Here is a 27,688-nt window from a genome sequence, read left to right as displayed (position 1 = left end):
CATATAAAGATTTTTCTAAGTTTTACGATCGTATTACGTACGGGTCGACAGTAAAATCCGATACGAACGTCGCGAACGCTCTAACGATGCCTGATTTACCACTATCAATTTAAAAAATACATAAAAACACACCTGAACGATCGCTACCTACTCCACTTTAATGTTTTATGCTGCCAAATGTGTATCGCGCGTTAACTCCCGGCGGATGATGATTGTAGTACGGTTATTATTATTAGGTGCAGTGAACTATTCAAATACATTATTCACTGTTACAAATCGCTTCTGGTAGCCCCCCAGACATGTGAATGCGTCGCCAGATGACAGAGAGCGGGATGGAATTATACGGGAAGGAGTGTAACGGAAAGGGACAGGCGTTAAGGGTGGCGTTGGCTGTGGCCCACCCCGCGTCGCGCACAAGTGACATGCCTGTCTTCCCCAACCGCCTGTGGACGAAACCTCGTCCCATTTTAGCTTTTTCTTTATACATAAGACACGTGAGACACCCAACAGCTCACTCATATTCAGTCCTTTTGCTTCTCGGAATCGACCTACGCTAATCTCGAAACCGCAAGTCGTAAAAAACGATGACCCACGGGCGTATTTCGAGCCAAATTTAAATAACTGAAGCGATTAATATCCACGGGCCTTAATTAGCGCTACAGGGCCCAGAACTCATCAGCGTTTGACGGCATGACTTATGCCTAACGTCCGCGACAATGGCGCTCAATCTTGAGAACAACGCAAACCATACCGCTCGCAAAAACGCGCCGAACGAAAACAACTTATTACTCCGCGAAGATTCCCATCCACAAAAAACCACAAGAATGTCATTTAAAAAAATTAAAACGTACGATGCTTATTTTTTCTTTATGGCAACACAAATGGACTAAAGGTTATCTCGGGAAAAAAGGCGGGACGGAGCGATTCCATTTTTAAAACGTATCATTTTAATTTTGGAACCGGCTTTCAAAACGTCAAAAGGTAGTCATTACATATTTTGTGGCCGGTGCAAGCTCGCGTCCATAGATTATATCAACTATTTTACGACGTATCGTAACTTTAGGGTTAACGCTGCGGTCCTGAAATGGTAAGATGACATCATTTTAGTAGTTTTTTGCGTGTGAAGCTATGCGTTTACTAATTGCATCGGGGCCGGTTTTGTAATTGCGAGCGAGGTGTCAATGTGATCATTATAGAATTTTAATTGCCCCATCCCTTCGTACGCGTAGGAATGTGCTGCGAGTTGACCTAAAAATTTATGGGAAAATATTTTTTGTGGGACGGGTGGCGCATATAAAGTGCGGGCTGAATTTCGGTGGGCATGGGTTCAGTGTGGCGTCCGCGGAGGCCGTGACGTCACCGCCGAACTGTGTCATGGCGGCCACTCCACTTTTGATTGATCGTGACGTCTCCAAAACACTCGTTGTTATTCTGTTACCAACGAAACGCACTCAATACAGATGTTTATGTTACCCATGTAAGTGGTAGCTTTGGAGCTATTCCCGATGTACGAAGTTGTAACGATTAGAATATGAATTGAAGTTTTTATTATCAAACGATTACAATTTATGGTGTTGAGGCAACTTGAAATGATTGCCTATTTGTCTTAACGCGTTGATGACAAAGTAATCAATTGTAATCAGGAAAAATAAGTCGTTTGACGTCACTACGCTTTTAGTCTATGGTAGAAAATATGAAAAGGCATTTTAATTGGCGGTGCTGTAATCGGGCGGGCATATTTTTGTTCTAATTTCGTGGTATTCGTATTATAATGGAGGATATCACCCCGAAACAGCGGTAAGGTGGTGGTTCTGCGTTATCGGGGATCGCTCGCGTGCGTGCCACTATTACAACTTGCCGAACTAAAACGAATGCGCGCCGTTTTCCGCGGCCGCCATTTTGGAAAAATGGCCGTTTAATTTTAGGCGCCATCATAGATTCGGCGCGTTTTGTCACAAAATGCTTTGTGCGCGTAACTGATTCTTTGATTTAAAATAAATTCACGCGGTCCATTCTTTGTGGCAATCGTAACTAGATATATTATGTTGTTATTTATTTCACACACGTTCACCATTTTTAAATGTCGGCATAAGTATCATAGTAGGTACATTAACATGTCAGCAATAAAGTTCTATCAAATTTACGTTTGGCTGTTTTTTAATGCGGACTTTTGTCAATGGAATTACAACAAACTGCCTGATACTGGCTTAATGACTGCAACACCTAGTTATATTCTTTTTTAGGGTTCCGTACCTCAAAAGGAAAAAACGGAACCCTTATAGGATCACTTTGTTGTCCGTCCGTCCGTCTGTCAAGACCCTTTATCTCAAGAACGCGTGAACGTATCAAGCTGAAATTCACATGAAATACTCAGGTCTATTGTCCCTTTAAGCTGTGAAAATATCAAACTTCTAAGCCAAGCCAATCAAAAGATACAGCCGATTATGTCGATATTTTCAACAAATTTTCGACACTCGCAAAGGAATCAAAACCTACAGGATACTTCCCGTTAACTCAGAATCTTGAAATTTGGCATAAAGCATTGTCATATAATGCAAATATAGGAAAAATTGCGAAAATTTCATTTTTTTAGTTATATAATATAATAAAAATATTTTAATAAAATGAAACTTACTACCTTATTTCTCACGAACGAATAAAGGTATCAAATTGAAATTTATACCAAATACCTAGATCTATTGTCCCTTTAAGAAGTAAAAAAATCAAACTTCTAAGTTAACGCGATCAAAAGATACAGCAGTTTATACCGACACCTTAGACGAATTTCCGTCACACGCTAGGGAATCAAAACCTACAAGGTACTTCCTGTGAACTCAGAATCTTGAAATTCGGCACGAAGCAACGTTATATAGTACAGATAAAGGAAAAATTGCGAAAATGATAAATTTGAAGTTATATAAAATTTAAAATATTATTTTTGCTTACATGACATAAAATATTTTTTTAATAATTATAAACTTACTACCTACCCTTTTTCACATGAACGCGTAGAGATATTAAAGTTGAAATTCATATCAAACACTTCTTAAATCTAATTGCCTCTAAACTGTGAGAAATTCTAAATCAACGCAAAAATTCAAAACGCTGAGGTAGGTACCTACCTATAATGCAAATATAGGAAAAATAAATAAATAAAAAATAATCATACCGCATATTTTGAAATTCGCCACTACTCGCAACGGAATCAAGTAAGTAATTTGATTTAATACGTCATAAATTGTAAACCGCTACGTTTGTACGGCGGAACCCTCGGTGTGCGAGCCCGACTCGCACTTGGCCGGTTTTTTTTATTCACAAAATGGTAGAATAGATAAATGAGCAAGGAGTTTCGAGTTATTCATTTCCGTCTTTTAAAGGTAGGCTGTTCCATATTTAAAAATATGACGTCTAACAAATCACCATTTTCTACTGACTGAACAAAATTTTTGAAACCTAATCTGAACTCTACAAATTAAGTTCTAAAGTTCCAAATTGTTCAGCTTCTATTTTAATTGTTTATGTTGAGTGGTACAATATTTTCAATTTTTGATTTTGTTTTTATAATTCAGCCTAATTATGCCACTTATTAAAGAGTCCATAAATAGAGAGTATAAAGCATGTTCCATTATGAATTTATAATGATTCCGGTCTGAAAAGAATAAGTTGTATTAGAATAAAAGAACAATTTTAGAAATATGAGTATAACGAACTAATAAATCTGTGGTTTAGTTTAAGTAAAAAACAGCGTTAAGAAATTCCTGAATTCTAATGTAGAGTCAGGCTTAAAATACTTCAAAATGTTAATAAATTAACTTTTTAGATTTCAGTATTCTTGTAATTCTTCTTTAGTTCCATGATACTATTCTTCACACACAGTTCTTAGTTCGCAATATTACAAAATTACATTACAAAGTATTATTTAGAGCTTTTTAAATCATTTTTCTCTAAACAACATATTATTTTGTCTTATCTTTCATTCATAAATATATTTGGATGAAGAATAATGATAGGCAGAGTCTATGACTAATCGAAATTTACGCAAAAACTAATTTAATACATACAAAGTTATTTAATATGTTTTTGTATTAAATTTAATTAGTAAACCAAGAACGTGGAAGTTAAAAAAAGATGTCATACTAAACTCCTGGTGAAGAACAAATCGCGATTTGGTTATAATTACTGCAAACCATTGTCTTTATTCCAAGGGAATAGGGTTTAAAATGGTCCATCAGGTGATCGCTTCCATACCGTAACAAGTAATTATGATTGAAGGCGACTTTTATGAGCAGTACAAATGAAGGCATATCAACTTGAACTCTCTAGCATCTTAAATCTTTGTAATAGAAGCGATTTTGTATCAAAATTGTACAGTTTGATATGCTCCCGACTGTACTTGGTCGCACTTGGTAATTGCGATTTTAGAGCAAATACGAGTACTGTTTTGTTACGCTACTTAGTATTAACCTCTTTGCAACGCACGCGTATTAATTTGTCACAGATGCTGTCACACATTAATCTATCTATGGGATGAAAATGTCTATGTCATTTAGAAACAGATCACCACAGACAGAAGTCTATGTGTGTGACCGGTGTGTGACCTCATAAGAGACGAAAAAGCTTGCTGTATCTTTAAAAGTTCATTTTAATGTAATAAACAATTTACATTCCATTGTAACATCATTGCTGAAGTCTGGACAGTTGTAGGTGAATAAATAAATATATAAATAAATACATAACACATAACCCATTCGCCAATAAAGGCTATCAGAGAAAAAATCATGTCACTCAAGATATGTTGTGATAAATCGCGATAATTATTTTGATTTATTGCATGTCCGAGGGAGGCTTGTCTGTTTTCGAAGATTATTTTTATGTATCGTGCCTATGTATTGTTTTTAAATTGATAACGCACAAATAAAAAGTAATTTAATTGGGCTACACGTGTCAACTTTTGAATTATCGTGGAACATAGTAAAACAAATGAGAATCAATTTAGAAAATTTGAAAATGGAAGGATTTACTTTTTTGTGGTTTCATTATGCAGCTTGCCAGTGTCAAATTAAATATTAGCATAAGTTTCAAACAAAACTTTATAAATTTCATTATTCATGATTTTATTTTTGTAAGGTCTACGTGTACAATTTTCCAGCCAGTGCAATAAAATTGTGAATAGATAAATGATTTTTTGAGGAATTACCTATAAGGTTTAACCAACAGTTGGCTCTTTCAATAAAATAGATTACGGTGACATATTCTCTAAACAAAATCCTTTAAATACAAAATTCGAAGACGAAGATAGATCTTGCAAGCCGAAGATAAGGCCACACAGTAGCAAACGTCAATTATGGGGATTATGAGCGAATTATGACATTTGTGATACACTATCGTAACTATCTGATAACTGAACATTTAGGATTAGGGAGTGTCCACATGCGCGTGCGCCGATGATTTCCCGCCATTTTTGTGACAAAAGAATTACGTAGAAAAGACACATAACATTGATTTATTTTTATTTTATTTATTTAGGACAACTAAAAAGACAGGCACAATGAGGGCTATCGTTTTAGCGCTCACCAGTTGGCGCCACTGTAGAGTAAGGTACTGTCACTTGCTAGTAGTGAAGACAGTGGCGCCAACTGGTGAGCGCGAAAGTGGTAAGAGGACTATCGCATTTGCACTCATCAAGATGGCGCCACTGTAGATTAAGGTCCTGTCAATCGCCAGGGGTGCCAACTGTTGAGTATAAAAACGATAGCCCTCATTACAAGCAAAGGGGTTTACATACGTAATTTTGTCTTAGGACTAGATGCTATCTTAATTACAGGCTGCCATGCCAGCATGCAAAAGTATACTGTATTTATAAGGTATACTGTATGTCATTAGTACCTTACCATTTAATTTTTCAACAATAACTGTCAAACTTAATTTAAAAACGCGCTTTCATAGAACACAAATCGTAAGATAGCACTCTGAAAATACATAAAAGGAAGAAAACACATCTAACATAGTTTTTTTAACATGGCGTATTTTATGCATGTAATATAAATATTCTGATACTCAAATAATATAGATAAGCATCAATACATAAGCCTACTAATCTTAATGTTGTATAAAGGATGCGATAAAATCTGTGATTACATAATCGCAGAACATACATATTTTTATTAATTAATCAAGAATTCGGGGATTTCCATATTAAATGCTATGAATGACATAATACGTATGTCGTATTGCATAAGCTATTTAATCAAATGAAAAAATATATTTTTTTTTTTATGCATAACAAGGCAGGTATTTGACCACAATCGCACCTGATGTTAAGTGGGATGCAGTCTAGGATGGTACATATCTGCCCTGTAAGTGCATATTTAAAAACAAAATATAAAAACAACAGAACATCAAACTTATTAGCATTGTAGTTTCTTATCCAGTTGTAATAGATACGATTTTGCATCAAAACTGAAAAGTCACATTTGACGGCGACTGTACGTACAGTCAGCGTCATCTAGTTCGTGACACTCAAAATTGACAACACCACCTTATTTCAATTGTCATCATCATCATCATTTCAGCCACAGGACGTCCACTGCTGAACATAGGCCTCCTCCAATGATTTCTACAATGGCCGGTTGGTGGCGGCCTGCATCCAGCGCCTTCTCGCAACCTTTATGAGTCGTCGGTCCATCTTGTGGGTGGACATTACATTTATACATTTCAATCAATTGTAACAAAGGCGCATTGCGAACCTTTTGGCTACTTTATTTGTGACGAAAAATTTGACGGTGACTGTACATAGAATAAACTTTTGAAAATGTCGCGTAATGACGTCACTTCACTAATATAAACGTCAATGTATTCATTCAAAAAGTACATAACGTTATCGAAACTCATGTCGTTGTCAATGGACGATGCGTTTGCGCATGATCGCTATCGTATCGAACTGCCAAGGCTGGCGTTTGTCACAGTGCAGTAAAGTGCAGTAGGATTTGTTGTAGATATTAGGAGGGATAAGCTTACAAAGCCATACAGTACAGATATCGATAAGTTGTAGGAGAAGCTATTAGAGAAGAGGGAAGAGTAGGAAGCTTTTAAGAAGCTTTTCAAATCTAATCTCTCCTTACTTAAAGGATGTTGTTACATGTCAAGTATTCGTCTCTAAAGTTTGTTTTTGTCGTACTTAATATGAAAAGTACATAAAGTAGAAAATGAGCACGTTCAAGCAAAAATCTCAGTTAAAAAAACTCAAAAAGCGTCTAAAATATAGAGCTTTAAACTTGTTTATTCAGAAATAAACTAAAAAATAGAGCTACAATTCAAACTAAAACTCTAAATACTTTAGTATCAAATCTTTTTTCAGGCAACTTTAGGACAAAATATACCTTTGTACAGTCCAATAACATTCTCAATATTCAACTAAATGTCCTACTAGGTAGAGTTAGACTTACTGAATCATCTCTATACTGTGCCGCGTCATCATTACATACAGTAGGTATTGCAAGGCAGACTGCAAAGTCGGCTAATAAGTTAGATACTTAACTAGCTTGCATTTTAGGGATCCGTGTGCAGTTGAAAAATAATCTTCAAACTCTACTTTATAAAACCGAAGTACGAGCATTGTTAGAGTTCAACAAAGGAACATGGGGTTGTGCAAATCTTTGATTCTTAAAAGGATAGCTAATATTATTTACATAAATGTAAATGTTGTAAAGTAACAATATGATATGTAAATTTATAAAACGTTTTAAATATTGTAGTATGTGAATAACCATCTTCGAAGTAACACTTTTACCTGACCTTTTTTAAATACTTTTGACACCTTTTACTAGGGTAAAGAACATAGACTAAATAAAATGCAACACTTTTACCTGAGGACCTAGTGTGAGTTTACATCAGTGAGCGCGTCAAAAAATTACATTAAAAGTATGACGGATTGTACAGCGCCCCTAGCGGGAAACGTTCAAAAACTAAAATTTTCATACATTTTTTAATGTTATGATATTTGTTAATGTTTATAATGTCAAAAAAAGTCAATTCATGGTTTTTCGATCAGGTAATAAGAAATCAATTCCAATACCTCCAGTGAAACTTCTCAATGTAGAACTGGAGAGAGTAACTCAATTCAAATACCTTGGACACATTAAAACCTATCGGATGACTGTGACATTGAACGAGAGAGGAGAGCGTTGGCGGTCCGATGCAACATGCTCGCCCGCAGGTTTGCCAGGTGCACAAGAGATGTCAAAATTACCCTCTTTAAGGCATTCTGTCAAACATTTTACACCTGCAGTCTGTGGTGTGACTTCACACAAAAGACCTATAACGCTCTCAGGGTTCAGTACAACAATGCCTTCAGGATGCTGATGGGGCTACCAAGGTTCTGCAGTGCTTCGACTATGTTCGCGGAAGCGCGTGTGGATGACTTCTACGCTATCATCCGTAAACGAACAGCGTCGATGCTTGGGAGGATACGGGAAAGCGCCAACAGCATCCTGTCGGTTATCAAAGATAGGCCATCGTGTCCCATCTTTAAGCACTGGATTAATATTCACTTGCATGGATCCAGAAACCGGTTTTTTGACTGATTTATGTTACTACTAACCTAGTTTTTAAGTATAAGATTGTTACTAACACAATGTATGGATCATAATGGTCTGATAATAAACATATTATTATTATTATGTTTGTACGCTTTGGAGCTCACGGGTCAAAAGTGGCCCGGTCCTTTATAAGGCTTGCGTGGGGATACAGATCCAACACGTAGAGGCCGTTTTAAGCGCAAAATAATCGACAAAAGTGAAAGTGGTGCACATGCTGGATCTAGTCTCTGACTATATCATGGGATGTAGCTAGAGACCATCCCCAGCTTGTGCACAGGTGCTATTGCAGTTATTGGAGAATGGACTAGGGTTATGGATGAAGGATGGAGGGACTGGTTACTGGGCTATGGGTGGAGACTACGGGACACCTGCCTGGTTCATAGTCTCTGACTGAAAAAATGGCAGGCGGTGACTAGCCAGCGACTAAATGGGCCCCCCCTGGCGTCATGGGTCGTATAGACCGGACTGAGGGGCAACATTGGCGTCTGCCAGCTCAGGGGTGTAGAGAGGTGTGCTGCGCTTTCTCCGAGGTTACTCGCGGCGTTATGCCCTTTAACACTTCCACCCCTGGAGCAGGAGCATATAGCTCTAGCGACTCCACTCTGGCCGGCTGGTTAAGGCAAGCCAGAGGTGAGAGTCCTGCAGACCCTCTCGGATTCCACTTCGGCAAGCCGAAGACGAAGGTCTTGACCGACTCTCGGGAGCACTCGGATTAACAACTGGCCCCGTGGTGTCGCTACTCACCAACAGCTCGCCACAAAGCTGCCCTGCGGGGCTTATTATTATTATTATTAAACGCGCTCAGCGAGCGCTTTTGATGTAAACTCGCACTCAGCCCACTGGCCTTTTTAAAAATAGTATTAACACCTTAGGGTAAAGAACCATAGACTAAAATGCACCGTAACTGACGTAACTATAGTCTATCCAATATAGCTTGATTAGAATGACGGCTGTCAAACGAATGTGACTAGTGATGGGTATGTTTCGTACGGTTCACATAGATGTATCGATAAGTTTTCGAAAAAATGATATGAAAAAATGCACCCAATTTTTCTTCATTTATCTTTATTCATAAAAATGACAATTATGATTTAAATTTAAAGACAGTAAAATTTAAAATTCATGTCAAGGGTGTACAACCTAAGTCGTAGTCATTAACATCAGTGTTCTTCAGTGGTTTTTTCCTCTCGCTAGAGGGCGGTGGGCATCTCTTCTAGAGCAACGGTGCTATGAATACCCAAAAAATTACCGGTGATTGATTTCCGATGTTTGATTATTTAAGAATGAAATTTTTTTTGGTTTTTAATAGTGAACATTTAGAAAAACGTATAACTTGACTTAAATATGTTAAAAAAATTGTTAAATATGTTAAAAAAAATAGTTTTAATTTAAAATAACTTAAAAATTACTAATGATAAAAACTATTTACAAAATATAAAATACTTCACCCCCAGCGCCGCAGTCAGGAATGGTGCCCAAAAGGCTGGCAGCATTGCCACGTTGAATGGCCAGGCTAATTCTCTGGCCGAAATAGCTGCCAGCCTTTTGATCACCGGTCACCTCGGTGAGCCTCTATGCCAGTTCCTTATAAAAGGAACGAGCGCTTGGACCCCATGGTTTTAATTTAATATGACATTTGTCGATATGTCCCAACACTAACATTTTTGTAACTCGAGATAACCTTGTAGAGACGTCGTTAATACTCTAGCTTGATTTTTATAATTTCGAATTACTACTTATTGGTGTAATTTAACGCTGCATTTACACGAAATTATCATTTTTATTGGAAGCACTGTCGTCGAAAATATTGTTTGTAGGTCAGACGTGAATTATTTCTTGTCCGCCAATATTTAGCTCTCATTGATCGCTACTACAAAGTTATGTCGTTACTTTTGATGACAGCTGTCATTCTAATCAAGCTATATTGGATAGATTATAGAGTCTCATTCCATAGAGTTTATACTTCTATAGTATAGCCAATATAATGTCGTATAGCGCTTTGGCATTTTCATCAAATCTAATATCTTGTACATACATACTAACATCACATAGGTATGCAATGAAAATACAGCTTGTACCTTATTTGGTATGTACATTTATGTGTCAAGTTATCATAGATATATTTTGAAGTAGTTTTATGGGATGTTTATACATTTATTAAGATAAATAAGCGAAGTAATAGAATTGTAGAGGTAAATAAGAGGGATTACTTACTATATACACTAAGATAAATACTGTAAGTTATGTAGTTGTATATAAGTAGGTGGTATTTTGTAACAAAATACAGTCTCATATTTGCACCACCTAACTTTTGACCGTAACTTTGACGATAACCGGTGTATTTTGTATGGAGTTTGTCAGATTTCTGACGTTTGTGAAAGTTACAGTAAGATGGTGTAACCCAGCCTTAGTAGCAGACTAGGTTCAGTTTTTTTAACATATCTTGTTGCACAAATAATAATGTTTCCCAAATTAGAATATCTTGAGAGGACACTAAAGTCAGTTTTGGTTTTCAGAATTGAGCATTGAGGACATAATTAATACATTAATAACCAATACCAATTATTTACCAATGGTAAATACTATTACTGTGAATTGAATTTTTATTTCTTTCTTTGTATTATAATTTATTTGACTAATCAAAAATTTGAATTGGAACTAGAAATTGAACTAGAAATCCCCATTTCTACAATTCACTATATTATTTAACCTAAACCCTTGAACCATTCATCGGAAGCCAGCACTTAATAGCAAGGTAATCGACGGGGTTTTTGTGGCATTTTTTATATGGTGCACCATAGACTATAATTTGAAATAATGGTAGAGTCACGGGGTAAACGGTGGGGTATAGATTGCTGGTTGCGTTTAGCACTTTATATGCGTAGGTGACTGGGTTCGAATCGTTTTAGAGATATAAAAATGGTTTGATAGCTTGATGTACGGTCGACAGCATGTCAACGTAAACACTGCGGTATCTTACGTAGTTGCGATAGGGGCGAGTTTGCAACGAAAATGTATAGCTTGATGTGCTGTCGACTGTACTATGAAATTCAGTATCACTATGATATGATATGAAGTAATATACAGTCGAAAATAGAACCTCCTCCTTTTTTTAAGTCGGTTAATAATAGGGATTGTATCCTGAATTTATGCTCAAGAATTGAGAACAGTTTTATGAGTCAAAGTCAAAGTCAAAATTTCTTTATTTGTTTAGACTAATAAATAGTTCTTACAAATCGTCATTTTGCTCTTAAGGAGCCTCTACATGTCTCATAATCTTTTTACCCTACCAGCGCTTCGAGACCAACATTTGGCAAGTGCTGAGAAGAAGCGCCGCAACAAACTCAGAGGCATACTTAACACATAAATCTTAATTTTGTTATATTTAGTATGTATTTAAAATCGACAATCAAAACACTCTATTTACACTCAAGCATTATCTCTCCTATTATATTATAAGTTCAAATTTATTAGAATTCAACCTACACTCTCAAGTTTGAATCTGGCATTATCAAAACGCTTCTGAGCTGGGATATTTATTTAAATATTGTGTAAAAATATCCATCAAATAAGCCAGCCAGTCGACACACATCTAATACCTAGTGCTGCCAATTTTGGTTGAATCGATAGCTATTTTTTGTATAGATCAGCTGATTTCTTACTGAAACTTGTGCTGAAACCGTTTGACCCATAAAATAAAACCATAGAAGTTGAGATCTATGATTGATAATACTTGTACGTAAATATAAGGAAAAGCTTTCCTGAAAAATTAGGAACTGTTTTATATTAATAAGCACTCAAGATATTTTTTCAAAAAGCGATGATAGAGCTTAAATTATTTTAATACATAATAGTTTTTTATCGCACAGACACTCATAGTTCCTCTAAGTGAGATATTTGACTGGTATATAATAATTCTTTTAGTATTAAGCTCTCCTTTTGTATAAAAATTGCAAATCCAACATAGTTTTAATGAAGAATAGGCTTAAATTGCCTAACAAAATGTCTCTATCAATTTAAAATAAAAATAATGTCTAAAAATAGAATTCATTAAACTAACTATTAGATAAACAACCAGGCAATAACCTAAGTATGTTTATAAGCAAAAATATATACAATTTACTAAGAATCTAGGCTCAGAGCAAATAGACTTGTTTACGTAACCACAGACAAGTTAGAAATTATGCAAACCGGCAAAAACGAATCACACGCACAGCGCAGCAAAAATAGACATAGACTAGAAAACTCTGTAACTAATGAAGCTGTAATGCGCCGTTTTTGTCTATGGTACTGTATGCAAATCAGTTACACTGATATGGTAGAGGTGGATAGTGGAATCTTCTGATACATTAGAATAAAATTCTAAAAAAGGACGTTAAGACAAATTATAGTAACAGTCGCAGGGTTCAGTAGAGTACAAAAATATAGATTTTGGAATAATTTTCTTAATTACATATTTGTATAGATACAAATACTTTTAATAGGGTTTATATTTCATTAAAAAATCGGTTACAAAAAATACCTAATTATAACCAATTAAAATCTGGGGTATATTTTATTTCAAAGTTAATAATTAAGATTCTGATGTATGTATTGATTTTTACTGTTATATTTTTTGATGGAATGCTCATTCTAATATAAGTTTTGTCGCCATTATAAGTCACTTAGCAGTTATTATCAATACTTTAAATACTATACTCCACATAAACGCAGCGTTTCCGCATACAAACGTTGCGTTTCCGCGTATAAAACGCACATCGCAGAACAAATTACAATATCAGAGTCAGTATACCGCCTTGAATGCGCCATAAAACTACTTGATAGTGTGCTGAGTGTGTTAAAAATTGAACCCTGTTGGGTTTTGTTAAGGTCTAGTTTCTTTTTGCAGTCTTAAGTACAGTGACCAACATTTAAAATAGTGTCGTTTGTTTCTCTGTTGTGAATATCAATTTAGATACGTATTAATGACACATTTTAACAAGTTAATAGAAACTGCATTTTGGAGAAAAATATCAGATAATATCAGGCTTATATACCTAGGCTTTGTATCACAAATACATAAAATAAAAACGCAATAAAGACCACTAGAACCACAGAATAAATACTAGTATTTGAGCAAGCTAGAGTTAAGTAATTGAGATTAAGTAAAACCCAGTCTCAGTTAACTACCTCAATAAAATCTTTTTATTTACCAAAAAACCGAAAGCACACATAATTATGACGTCACTTTACATCATTTAGATGTATATTTGACAGCATGGAAATCGTTAATTGATAGTGTCATATTTTAATCCATTACTTTAAACACTTTTCGCAGCCGACTGTACAACTACTTAGTTCAGCAATGATTGTGTATTGGTATTGTGGACGACGATTGGCTCGCTCCACTGTTTATAGGCTAAGACTGGTTTGTGATTACAAATCTCACATTAAAAACAACGCTTGAGTGACACGGAATGTACTTTAATCGAAATCTGAAGATCTTCGATATAAAGGGTTTAAACAATGTCATTATTGAGCATTATGACGACATTTTTACTATTCATTGTTTACCAATAGAGGTTTGTTAAATAGCGAAAAAAGCGCGCGCTCTAAACCACAGACAGCCATTGGGAGTTCGTTTTTAAAAAAGGAACTCGTATAAAATCTAATTGCCGTTTTCAAAAAAGGAACCCATAAACGCTGGCTGAACTTTTTGAATAATAAAAACAAAGTTTTTAACACTGGCTGGAAAAAGCGTTTCAGGTACTAATGACAGAGCCGGACTATCGATCGGGGGGACTGCACAGTCACTGTATTTGATGGCAGCCGGCCCTGGGGCGCATACCACTGCCTACCTTTGTGCGATTATGTACTGCCAGCATGACTCGACTATTTGCGCTTTCAAATTTGGCTGCGAATGGATCTGTATCTACATACTGGTTTCGCATTGTAGGCTGTATGTCGAATGCCTTTGCTTATTTGCAAAATTTAAAAGATAGAAAATGTAGAGACGGGGTAAAAACTTTTTATGAAAATAAATTCGTCTTAAATAAAAAAAATTACAGGGTTGAATTCCTTTGCTTTATTCATTCAAAAATGTTAGTTACGATCATAAATATCTATGATCAGCGTTATAACCAGCGTTTCGTGTTTCAAAATAATCTGTGGAGGGATAATAAATTAAAGAAAATACGCCATAAAATATACTTTATCAAATGATTTCAGTTCACTTCAAGCAATTTGTAAACAATTCAGTTACTACAATAAAAATAAACAACTCGACCGCAGCCGAAATTAATTCGTTTCTAAAAATCTTTAACAAACATGAAAATGTAACTTGCTCGGATTTTGAACAGAGTTACAGTATAAAATTAGAGTTAGTAGGTTTGTTTGCAAACGTAGAATTAAGTCACTACATTTATAGTTTCAATAAAAGAATTGGTTTTAAAGATTAAATCAGTTCAAACTTATACAAATATTAATTTCAAACTATTCTATTTTTTAATTCTACGATTAACGACAAACATATTGACCACTTAGAAAAAACACCGGATTAAAAGAAACACGATATTTAAAATTAGAACGAAATTCAAGTTTAGTCTTCGTTCATGCAAAGAATATTTTAAGTTTTTCACATAATACTTTGCGGGGCTTTTGTAAAATAATGCTTTAATTATTATTACAATACAAAAATATGCAACGGAGTTATTGCATTTACTATATTGTACATCTAATATAGACATTGGTCGCTAATGAATAAACATTGGTGCTTTTTAAAGCGGCCATTGTTCTTTCCGTGTTTCTCATACAATTTTTTACTTTATTACATTATAATATGAGATCAGAGAGTTCAGGTGATAAAGGTCAAAGGAATATGTCATATGGAATCCACTAGAATATTTTCGTGACTAAAATATGGACAAAAATTAACCATTGTGTGGTAATAGGACAGGGCCACAGTGGGGGAATGTGGAGTAGGACTTTTATTGTTTAAGTGGGTTTATAAAACTTTGTATGATAGGAAATACGAGTATAATGTTTTATTACAGCTTACTGGACTATTGATTGTTAGTTATGTGTAGATTTTTTTAAACCTTTATTTCTTTATTATTTTAACATTTACAGTTATTTACAATTAATGTATAGAATTAAGAGTTCAATATTTATTTATTTATTTCCACACACATTTAAACTATCTTTACAGGTACTTAAAACCTAATGCGATAGCATAACTTAATCTAGGTAGGCTTAATAATAACTTTAAACTAACCATACAGTATCTATTTACATTTTATAACTAATAATAGCCAAAGCCGTCCTTGTGAATTCACTCAGGGAACACGCAAACACGTCCACTTTTCCTAATATAATTTATTTACTCTTACTTTTTGAGATCTGCTCATTGGAGGAATCATTGAGAAGGTGTATCAGTGTACCATAGAACAAGAAAAGTTTATTTAAAAAAAAAAAGAAATAAACAAAAGCACTTGATCGTTGTTATAAGATATTTTCAGATTTGGTAACGCATATTTTAACAACATTTACATTTTTTTTCCTTGAGTCTTTGTAGGTGAAATGACTAAATATTACCTACTAAGTAGGTGCATGTGTATACTACATGTGCACCTACTGTTGTGTACATGCGCTGTGTATTTACAGATATATTTCTTGTTTAACTCGTGTTTCTTTCTCGAATGTGTATGACGTTACCAATATTATTAACTGAGTTTTGATTTTCAGTTGTTTCTAAAACAAATGACGCAGAAAAAGTTTATTCATCAACAGAAATTTTTAGTCAAATTCGTACATATTGTTTCACATTATTTATATTTATTGTACACATGTGTATTTAAATCCAACGAACGAGTCTAACAATTTCTTTCAAAAATGTAGTTACACAGTTTTACGGGGGTGAAAATGTTACATTTAAATATGCCCTATTTCCGGGTTTTTCTTCGTTTTAAAGCCAACATCGGCCTTTCAGCCCAGGTGCGAAAAATCCATAAAATTAAAACCAAATGGATACATCAACTTAATATAATTAACGCACATTTACATACACATGTTATGTATTTTTTCTTTCTTAAAGGTTCATATTAACATAATATATTATCTTATGTATCAGAGACTTGTGCCTATTTTTCAACAAAAGAGGTTTTAGACGAGCTGTCAAATTATTTTTTATATTTTTTAAACTCACTAATCTGCTTTAAAAGCAAAGGTGTGCGCTTAAAAGCATAATTGACGGCTCGTTGATGTGATCTGTGGATGACTCGACAATTTTTTTATTCCAAAACTTCACAAGTGTATTGTATGAGACTAACTAACATCAGTATTGGTTTTGTGAAACTTTTCTAAAACATTTACTGACAAAAGTAATTATTTGTACAATACACTATTCAATTTAAATAAATTAACATTAATCGATGGGTTTAAAATAAAGATCCACTTATAACTGGTGTTTGACAACATTAAAACGTTAGGAAATTTCTGGAAAAAATTCTCCATAGGTATTTCTCTAACTGCGTGTGTGCAGTTTTAATATGGTACAGTCAGCGTCAAATAATTTGTGACACCCAAAGTAGCCAAAAAGTTCTCAACGTCTTTGATACAATTGGAATAAGGTTGTCTTGTGTTGTCAACATTTGGCCACTTTGGGTATTTGACGCTGACTGTACGAGTATACTTAGACTTAGAATTTTGTCATGTTTAAAATTTACACCATTTAATGCTGTATTTTCTAGATCGTTAACAACTTGAAAAATAATGAGATTTGTCGTCAGGTTTGTCGTATACGCCTTTTATAATTATGTTAATTACTCTTTGTAGAGTTAAGGTTAATTAAAACATTAAATTAAGGATTATGCTGCTAGTACAACATGTTAATCGGGTGTCACACATCACTTCTCTCAAAACATGTATTTGGTATCGAAAACAATTGTATAAGTAGTTTTTTAATTTTATACAATTACTAATTAACCTGCCATGACCTATTCACTACGTAAAAGGATGTGCTAGTCTAAGATAATGTCTAATTGTTATTTTAATTAACAAACACGGAAAACACATTGGTGCTTGTAGTTGGCAGGTGAAATATTTAACCAGGTTGTAGAATCTTACAAGAGTAGAAATAGCAAGTCATGTTCGTATAGGTGTACAAGTCCTAAAGTCTTCCATAGCACTTCCCAGAACATAGATTAGACGAGCTATTTCATGTACTCGTTGATCCTTTTACCAGATCCTTCCGGTCCGGTGAACCGGTCCTTTAGACCGGAATAAAAGACTTCAGACCTTAGATTTCCTTATTTTATCGAACCCTTTGGTACAGGAATCTCCATAAAACTTGAGTTCTAGATCCCTTTATTAAGAAGACTCCCCAAATTTTGGATTCTCTATCTCCCGTAGATTCTTGAATTCACAATAGAAAACGCTACATAAAAGATTCTCTATCTCATCCAACTCTTTGGAATTCCAGTATAGTAGCCCCCATAAATCTCTATTCTAGACAATTATCTTGAGAAGACTCCCCAGAACATACATGTCCTAGCTCATGTAGAACCTTGAGACTTCAATTGAAGAATCCTCACCTAAGATTCCCATCTCATCTAACCTTCCCAGTAAAGGAGACTCGGTAAAATTTGGATATGATGAGATATCTTAAGACCATAATAAAAGACTCCTAAGAAAACAGATGTCCTATTCTATGTAGATTTCTGATACTACAACAGAAGACACCCTCGATCTTAAGACTTTACCATTCTAGTACAGGAAACTCGGTAAAAGGATATGATGAGATGTCTTAAGACCATAATAGAAGACTCCTAACAAATAGATATCCTATCGTATCCCATGTAGATCTAAGATACTACAGCACCAACAGAAGACTCCTAATCGACCCCCTCGATCTTTGACTCATTTAACTCCTTACCATACTACTCCAGAACAGGAAACTCTCTAAAGTTTGCATTCTAAATGTCCTAAGTAAGACTATAATAGAAGACTCCCAAGATGTTTGATACCACAGCAACCACAGAAAACTCGAAGATCTTAAACTCATCTAACCCCTTACCATTCCAGTACGACGAGAGCCTTCACGGCGGAGGTTACATGGAGGGCGGCGCGATGTACCACGAGCACCGGCTCACGCACCCGCACCTGCCGCCCGTGCACTACCCGCCGCCGGCGGCGCCGACGCACGCGCTGCCCGGCGAGCCGCTCGTGCACAAGCGCGACAAGGATGCCATATACGGGTGAGTGGGAAAGGTTGTGCCTTAGTCTCAGTAGCTAAGGAAGACTAGGCTTTAGTACATTCATTTATATTAGGACGACAAGAGCCCTCATGCAAAAGTGAGGTAATGATGCCATATACGGTTGAGTGGGAAAAGTTGTGCCTACCTTGGAATATAGCCAGGGAGATTAGCCTTTATTACAACTGTGAAAGATGCTCCAGTTGATGTACTGTCTGTATCACGAGCACCGGCTCACCGGGAAAGGTGGCACCTCAGACTTCCTAGCCAGGAAGACAAGCACTGCTGTCATCTACTACCCTCGCCGGCGGCGCCGACCCATGCGCTGCCCGGTATCATGTACGAGTGAGTGGCAAAGGTTGGTCTACCTTGGTCTCTAGCCAGGAAGACTGACCCTTATTACAACGGCATAAGATGCCCCAGTTGATGTACTGGCTGTACCACGAGCCGGCGGCGCAGACGCACGCGCTGCCCGGCGAGCCTCTCGTGCACAAGCGCGACAAGGATGCCATATACGGGTGAGTGGGAAGGTTGCCAGGAAGATTTGCATTATGATTCTCTAGATCTAAGGCTGCGAAGAACATCTCTTGGTCTCAAGCCAGGAAGACCGCATTAGGTTAGGCTTTTTTCGAGCACAAGCGCGATAAGGGTGCCATGTACGGGTGAGTAGCAAAGGTTGGTCTACCTTGGTCTCTAGCCAGGAAGACTGACCCTTATTACAATGGCATAAGATGCCCCAGTTGATGTACTGACTGTACCACGAGCACCGGCTCACAACCCCCGGTGGTGGTCTTTCAGGAAGACTTGCTTTTGCCTACCACATCAGTACAACGAGAGCCCAGTAGATGTGTTTCATGGTGGGCAGCAAACTTGGAGTGCAAGTGTGGTTTTGTTCCCTAGTCGACGGAGCACATGATGCCGTGCCCTGCGTGCCCTAACAACTGCACGCAGGAAGATTTAATGAAGGCTACTGAAAACGCCATTCATGTGGCGGAGTTTTGGGCTGATGGTATATTGTCGAAATGACAAGAAGAAGATGCACGGTGTTCAAAATGATGTCCAGAACAGCACATCTGACTATACCATGTTTTAGTGGGTAAAGATGTACCCTGGCCCTGGTCTCTGTTGCTAGTAAGACTTTAGCAAGGTATTTCGAAAGCTTTTTTCCTGGACAAAGATGTCATAGTTTATACAAGTATGTGGGTAAAGGAAAAGTTTGATATTAGTCTTTTTTTCTTGCACTAAAATGTCATAATGAGTGAGTGGGGAAAACTAGTCACTGTTGCATGAAAGGTAAAGTGGAGTTTGTTCCTTAGCCTCTGTTACTTTAGTAGGGTAAAGATGAGTTTATGTGAGTTCATTAGTCTCTAACAGAAGTGGGTAAAGTCTTTGTACCTTAAGGACTGAGGGAAGCAAAAACATAACAATGCGTGTGTTCTTCTAATGATTAGCGAATACAGTCAGATGATCCAATTTAATACCATATCATGAATTGCTTAGCATGTTTACGACCAAAGTGAGTAGTTTTCATTACCGCCGTGCTTATAATGAGTAATTTAAAATCGACGGCTCTATGAATAACCAGCGGATTAAAAAAGAAATGCGCTTATCTATGCTTTCTCTAGTGGAACCACGCACTGCGATGAGTGTACCATAATGTTTTACTCGACTTTTTTAAATGACCGCCATTTTTTATACGTCCAGGGTTTTAATCTATAACGCTCTGTATGAGAACTCGCATTGAATTTTATCAGCTGATGAATAAAATTACAATTAAGAAAGTAATGCACTTTAGTCTACTAATTAGAAAACAAACAAAGTATTTGGGGAATTTTCGATGTTGGTAGAGATATGGAAACTATAGACCTTTAGTGAAAATGTTTTGCTATTAAACTAGAAAATGCGATACAATTTATTGTTATGCTCCTTCATTTCTGCAGTAAAAGGGCGCGTTGTTAACCTATTCACGGTCGAAGAGAATAAAATTAAAAACAAGTTGGAAAACTAGTAATCTTCGCAGTAATTAACTTTTCCCCTTCTATGGCGTTTATCACTGGTTTATTTGGTCCATTATATCCATCAGATAGCACAAAGCGTTTGGCAGTTAAGGCGCCGGTTAGCGCAATCTCCTTTATCTGATCAAAACTTGTCAAGAAACTTGAGGTAGCTCTTGGGTGGGGCCGCGCCAGCAGCGGGACATAAAGTGACACGTTCGCTCGTAAAATGCTAGAGTCTGTTACCATAGCAACCAGATTTGAGAAGGTCGACATTATCTTATGGGAGCCATAAAGAAGAAAAAAATAATAAAAAATAGTGATGTGTTTTGCTGGGACAATTCTATGTCCAGCAGTGTCTTTCTTAAGTATAAATAAATAAAAAAGTAATTAACATTAAATGTCTTGTAATCGCATAATTATTTAGTTCTACAAGTAATATATTACTCCTGTCAAAAACTTTCATCAACCTTCATTGGAATTGGCTTAAAAGGAAATAAATCATGTATTAACATTTCTTTTGACAGCTTCCTGACACGCTAACCTAATAGATTCCGAGTGTCTTGTTATGCATAATTTAGGAATTCATGTGTCACACTAATCTAAATTATATGACGTTCACTTTTTAATAAAGATTATTCAACAACTGGCATCAACGCCGATGTATTAACATAATCGTGGGACAGTTATCGTTCGTTAAGTCATCACGTATTTTCTAATAAAATAACATTATTATTCCGCTGCTGCGCTCGAGGACTTTGAACTCACAAACCTCTGTTTACAGTATCTTACCTCGGAAAGGTCACTCGTGGTTTAAACTTTTTCTAGCCACACGAAAGTTATAGCAATTAAAAAGCAATTTATATGTCTATAATTCTCTATTAGTTCAAACTCATACATCCATGACTAGCGTGCTTTTTGTGCACCTCAGTGCTGTTAATAAATAATATTGCTCGTCACGCTGACTGGCCAAGGGGACAGAGTTATTACTCCGTACATTTGAATACGTTTTTTACGTAATTTCAATGGGTGTGCCTAGAAAAAGTTTGAAAGCGATGTTTGTTTTTAATTTCAACTGCCTTTTTCTTGTTGCCAGGCACGGCTGGTTTTATGTGGACTGTAATACTGTATTATATTCGAATCATATGTTATAGAGCTTATAAAACGCAAGCCGGAACGTGTTAACATTAACATGATGCGTACAAATGTTAGAGCAACGGTCGATGCAACCGGTATTTTTTAGTTTTTACGATTTACGCGCGTAGGATAAGAATGTGAACAATTGAATTGGAGCAATTTATCTACATTGAATGAAAGGCGATTCAATTGAAGGCTGCATGATAAACGCAGGTGCTCGAGTAAACTGCCGGGTGTTCGAATGGGATTGTCTGTATCATATGACCGTGAATTCTTCAATTTTCACACTGAGTCGAAATTTCTTCCAATCACAATCATCTTCCATAAAGGATTAATGTAATGATGATAAGTAGGTATTTCCTTATTTGCCGAATGATCTTGATCGTATCAGTTTAATGACTATTATATCGTGACATCAAGTACGATCAAGATTTTTTAATATATTGGTAATTAAGTTAATCAAAATAATTGCAGGATGTCCTATCTTATGCATTTGCCAAATTGTACTACATATTCATTAAACTCAGCTATAGGGCATCACACTCCCATCTTCAGTATTCAATTTTTAACATTTTAATAGGCTAGTCTAAATACCTATAGCATTTTATTTATCTAATTGTATTAGATTAGAACCTAATTTACAACAACAACAATTTTATAGTCTGTCTCACATTTCATGGACTGCTGTGCCCGCTGCCTGTGAGGCCACAGGCTTGGCACAGACCAAGATGGCATCAGTGTCACGTGTGCGATGCCATCTAATCTGTGATCGGTAGGTCGCGGGCCTCAAAGACCTCTGGGCTGGAGATAGCTTAATAGCCTTCATTTGAGAGCTTTTTTAAGCTCGATGGAAGATTAACAGTTATGATGGATGCAGGGAAAGCAGTAATAAAGTGGTAATGGTGTTAATGAATAAGTACGTGTTTCGTCATAATTTTTTTCGAGCTTTATTATGTTACCATCGCTGCCGTATATTATTTCATAATAATAGTATGTATTAAACTAGGAGGTGACTGTTTGAAATTAAAAAAAGGGACTTAACATAGTTGAGCTCTTGCACTGGAGACTAATTATGACCTGATGATGATGGCGATGTTCTTCTTCTTGATGATAAAGAAGAAGAATAAGACGATGACGATGAGATCAGGTGACACAACACTTAGCATAATAAGAACTTGAAATAATAATAAAATCTTATTTTGAACTAATAAATAATAATATGTATTTGACGACGATGATAGTGATGATGATGGAACTAACACGTGCTCGGGGAGATCATCACTATCAAGGCCCCCACTCTTCCTCTTCCAGCTTTTTGAACTAGTGATGATGATGATGATGTTGTTGTTGATGATAATGTTGTTGTTGATGATGATGAAATTAACCCTCTCCCTCCCCGCAGGCACCCGCTCTTCCCCCTCCTGGCGCTGATCTTCGAGAAGTGCGAGCTGGCGACGTGTACACCACGCGACCCCGGCGTGGCGGGCGGCGACGTCTGCTCCTCCGAGTCCTTCAACGAGGACATCGCCGTCTTCAGCAAACAGGTCAGCAGAACACTGCCACCTTTTTAAAGAGGGGTTAAAGCCTTGATCACACGTACCGAGTAAACGGGCGAGACAGTGCTACTGTCTCCATACGATACCAACCGAATTGTACAAAACAAACACCGAGTACTCGGCCGAGAGCACTGTCTCGCTGGTTTACTCGGTACGTGTGATCAAGCCAATAAATAAAATTTTGTTTTCATTTTTAAAATTAGGGATTACTAAATTTGACACTGTTAATTATTATTGTGACATTTAATTTAATTCTTTTGTATAATTTCTTGAATCACGAAAAATTGATTCTGTTGCATGCCGATATGGTATGATGTAGCTGAACAATATAATTTTTATGTGACCTATATGTACCTACATTATGCAATAAATGATTTTGATTTGATTTGATTTGATTGATGGTGAAAAGGGGCTTAATACCCGTAAAGCCTTGATCACACGTACCGAGTAAACGGGCGAGACAGTTAAATGGTCGAGACAGGTGGGTGAGCGAGTCACATACTCGAGCGCTCGGCCGAGCACTCGGCGTAATGTTCATACACACCGAGTACTCGGCCGAGAGCCCTGTCTCGCCCGTTTGTTCGGTACGTATGATCAAGGCTTTACGGGTATTAAGCCCCTTTTCACTATCAGTCCCTAATTTTAAGAATGAAAACAAAATTCCTGTTATGTGTTATGTGTCTTCCAGCGACTTTGCCCACTTTTGCCTTGGTCCACGGGCTAAGTCGCTGTATTGAATTTTTAAATATTTTTTCTTCCAGCAACAGTGCCCACTCAGATTAGTAGATTTTTGTTGATTTGGTTTTTAATTTATAATGCACATTGAAGGTGGGCCCAGTAGCAGGAGGAAAAAATATTACAAAATTCACTGTAAAGAGGCGACAATAGTCCAGCGGTGTCTGACAGGAAGACTAGAGTTCCTTGAAACTTTGGTTCAGCTTACCTCGAAGGGTTAACGGGACTAAGCTAAGCTAAATATAAGCTTATGTTGGGAATACGGTCATCACTATTATTCCAGTGGTCGACAGAGTTCAAACTACTGATCCTCGAATAGCCACCACTGGGCTTTTGTCGCACTAAAAGGACCGATGACCTGAATATGATCAGGTTGCTAAGCTTGTGATAGTCACATGAAATCACAAGAAAACTTGCAAACTATGTAGTAATGCGAATGTATATTTTTGTTTTGAGGAACTTGACGGATGCAAATGGTTAAGAGCCTGCTGTCACGTTAAAAGCTTTTTTATAGCAGCAAGATTCAATTGCCTTACCTAATACGCATTTATTGGAAGTTCTTATACAGCATCGTGACAATAAGTCTCTGAACCAACGCTCGTTAAACAACAGGTGGCTGAATATATTTATATTTAATCAAAGTAAGCTCCGAACTAGCATTATTATGCTAACATAGTCAAACGCTTTATCGCCCGCCGCCAACAAAGGTCAGTCAGTACTCAGTAAGAGCACCACAACGGTTCCATTCACCTCGATCAGCTGACATGTTTATATTACGCTCCATTTTTTAAAAAACGAACCCTATCAAACCCGATTCCAAGCTCAAAATCCATTCAGGGTATTCGAAATTTAAAAATTACGCTCAAAAGGGAAAACAGGCAGCATAACTTGAACGCACCTGCCTCCCATCAGAATTAAAAAGTAAAAAAGCGCGCGATCGCATTCGGATATTAAAATGTCGCGCACAACATGGCGGCTCGTAAATCAGAAGCGGCAATTTCTTCGCATAATGCTTTAATAACTATAAAGCGTAATTAGTAACGGGAGTTCTACGTGGATTGGCCTGCTCCGCGACATTATTGATTGTTTACGCCTTTTTTCGAAACGCCATTCGGCATGCATTATAGATTCGATTGAAACGAGATTGATTGTTCGCAGGCAAATTTCGATCGCACAGTGGTTAAATTAACTCTTGTATCGATTATAATCGATCCGATTCGTTTTTTATTAATTTACTGAACGCGGCGCTGATAAGAATAAAAACATTGCTCGTTCGATTGAGACCGGTGCTATTTGCATTTTTATCGCTTATACCCGAGTGTAAATAAAAATAAAAGGATGTTAGAGACTTTCCAATCGTGATTTATGTGACGACTCAGAAACAATAATGGTCCTTTTAAACTAATACCGAGTTCACAGAAACAAAAAAAACTGTCTCCTCAAAAGACGACCCGAGTTTTTGTGAAGATCTCAGAAACAGCGCCGTTAAAGACAAACAAAGTAAACAAAGTATAGTTATTCCGATACGAAAAGAAGCCCAAACGGGCATTTACCCAATACTTCATTACGCAGCCGTAATAACATGACGAGGCGAATCGACATAGTAAGACCTATTATTTGAGCGACAAAAAAGACCTCATAAATGGAGTCATTTTATAACAATTCGTTCGTAAAACAGGTAATCTGGACACAAACCGACAATCAAGGGCCGTGTAATTTATTTAACAAATTTATAATACCGCAATTTCTTTGTGGGTTTCCTTTTTTCGAGTGACGAGCACAATGGGTGCTGACATGTTGCGGCGGCAGTTCCGATTTCAACTTTGACGTCTTCACATTTTGGAGGGAAACGAAATTGGCGCGCGGCGGAAGTGACTTGTGTCGAAGTATTTATTCAATTTCACTTTCGAACCGCCACAACAGCGTTATTGATTCGCTATCAGTCAAAGACTTCATCGCGTGGTAATTATTGAAATTAAACTGTATTTATAGCTGCAGTATTACGAACGGCTCCGACCCCAAGACCCGCCTGTGATAACTAAAATAGATAACTTGTCAGTGTCATGGAACTGACCACTGTCTATTATTTATGCGCGCGTCGCAAGGCGCAGTGTAAACAACAGTGTTGTGTAAATTAAAAAATCAGTACACTGTGACAGGTAACCGATATCGCCATAAAAGTAATCGCTTGCAGATTACGCAGTAAAATGTCACATTTATCATGCGTTTAGCCGTGTAGAGCGCACAAACGCTAATCGCGCGGTTTAATTACTCCAATAAAATGTTTATCAGCAGCGGTGGCACGTGAAATCGAAGATAAAAATTAGGACCTCTCGCTCTAACGCGGTCTTAATAGTGACGTCCATAATTCATCGGCACACGAAATAAATCATAAACGGTAAAGTGTTTATTTTCGACGTACTTAATATGTTATAAATTTATTTAAGTGGCGCGCGGTACGATTGTGTCGGGTGATTGATATAGTGCTCTCGCGAGCGATCGGAGTGCGACTGTCGCGGCACTAGCGTAGTGATGCGCGAGTGACCGCTCGTTCAAGAATTCGAGTACGTTGACACTCGATGAATTAGTTCGCTCTTTTTGTCGTCATTAATGATGTTCGGGCGCGGACGTTTTTTTGCGACGCGATATTTTTGCCAACAGCGACAGCCGATGCTCGATTCTTAGTTTAGTTATTCATGAGCTTAAACTCACATTTACTACAATTCCTTATTAACATTATCGTGTTTAGTGGCGCAGTCGCCGATCTTGAAAGACATTTTAAACTGTTTTTAATTATCTAATCATAAAATCAGTAAAAAAATTGCGCAGTTAATGGCATTGCAATAACGAACGCCTAAAGCGAGCGCAGAAAGAGTAATTATAGAAGAAGTGTAATTAAACAATTTAATAAAGATCAGTGGGGGAATGGTGTTATCGATCACACTGGACTGCTGGTAGTTAATGTTCTGCATGATGAAAGGAATGCGCGCGTCGCCGCGGGCTAAACGCTAAATTAAAAATTAGATTGATTATCTGGAAACTGACTAAGACAAAAGGTGGCTCCAATTTTTTGTTCGCTCCAGAAATAGGCCTCTGTAATGCCATTACAGTACTATGTAAGAACGTCATTTGCTAGCGTATCTGTGTCGACTGAATCGCGTGATATAACCCGAGCTTCTTAGGCATTCTTCTAGACGCATCCACGTTTTTCAGAGCAGTTCTCATAAAATATCTTCTCACAGTCATTAAGAATAGGCACTTTAATCTGTACTCAATAGCAATCACAGATATCAGTTCTTTGCCTCGATTAAATAACGTGGAACCGAATGGAAGCTCTATTCAAATGAACCCACGAAGGTCGTGCGTTAATATTCAAAGATATTATTACACTTATGTAAAGAAAACGTTAAAATTAAACCAGATACACATCGAGTATTCTA

The 27,688-nt window shown here is 36.8% G+C and overlaps 1 protein-coding gene across 5 annotated transcripts in view; it reads left to right on the top strand.

The window, feature by feature from the left end:
- LOC135080508 (homeobox protein homothorax) overlaps nucleotides 1-27,688 on the top strand; it is a 341,592-nt gene that overhangs the window by 9,823 nt on the left and 304,081 nt on the right. For all 5 annotated transcript variants that reach the window (XM_063975145.1, XM_063975148.1, XM_063975146.1 and 2 more), the window contains exons 2-3: nucleotides 18,657-18,829; nucleotides 23,360-23,501. In XM_063975145.1, the coding sequence (XP_063831215.1) occupies nucleotides 18,657-18,829; nucleotides 23,360-23,501 (315 nt within the window). The remainder of the gene's footprint in view (nucleotides 1-18,656; nucleotides 18,830-23,359; nucleotides 23,502-27,688) is intronic.

Source organism: Ostrinia nubilalis, chromosome 18 (genome assembly GCF_963855985.1).
Source record: "Ostrinia nubilalis chromosome 18, ilOstNubi1.1, whole genome shotgun sequence".
In the NCBI taxonomy this organism is placed as follows: Eukaryota; Metazoa; Arthropoda; class Insecta; order Lepidoptera; family Crambidae; genus Ostrinia; species Ostrinia nubilalis.
The sequence above is the reverse complement of the archived record's forward strand: the minus strand, read 5'-3'. Positions and strand labels throughout refer to the sequence as shown.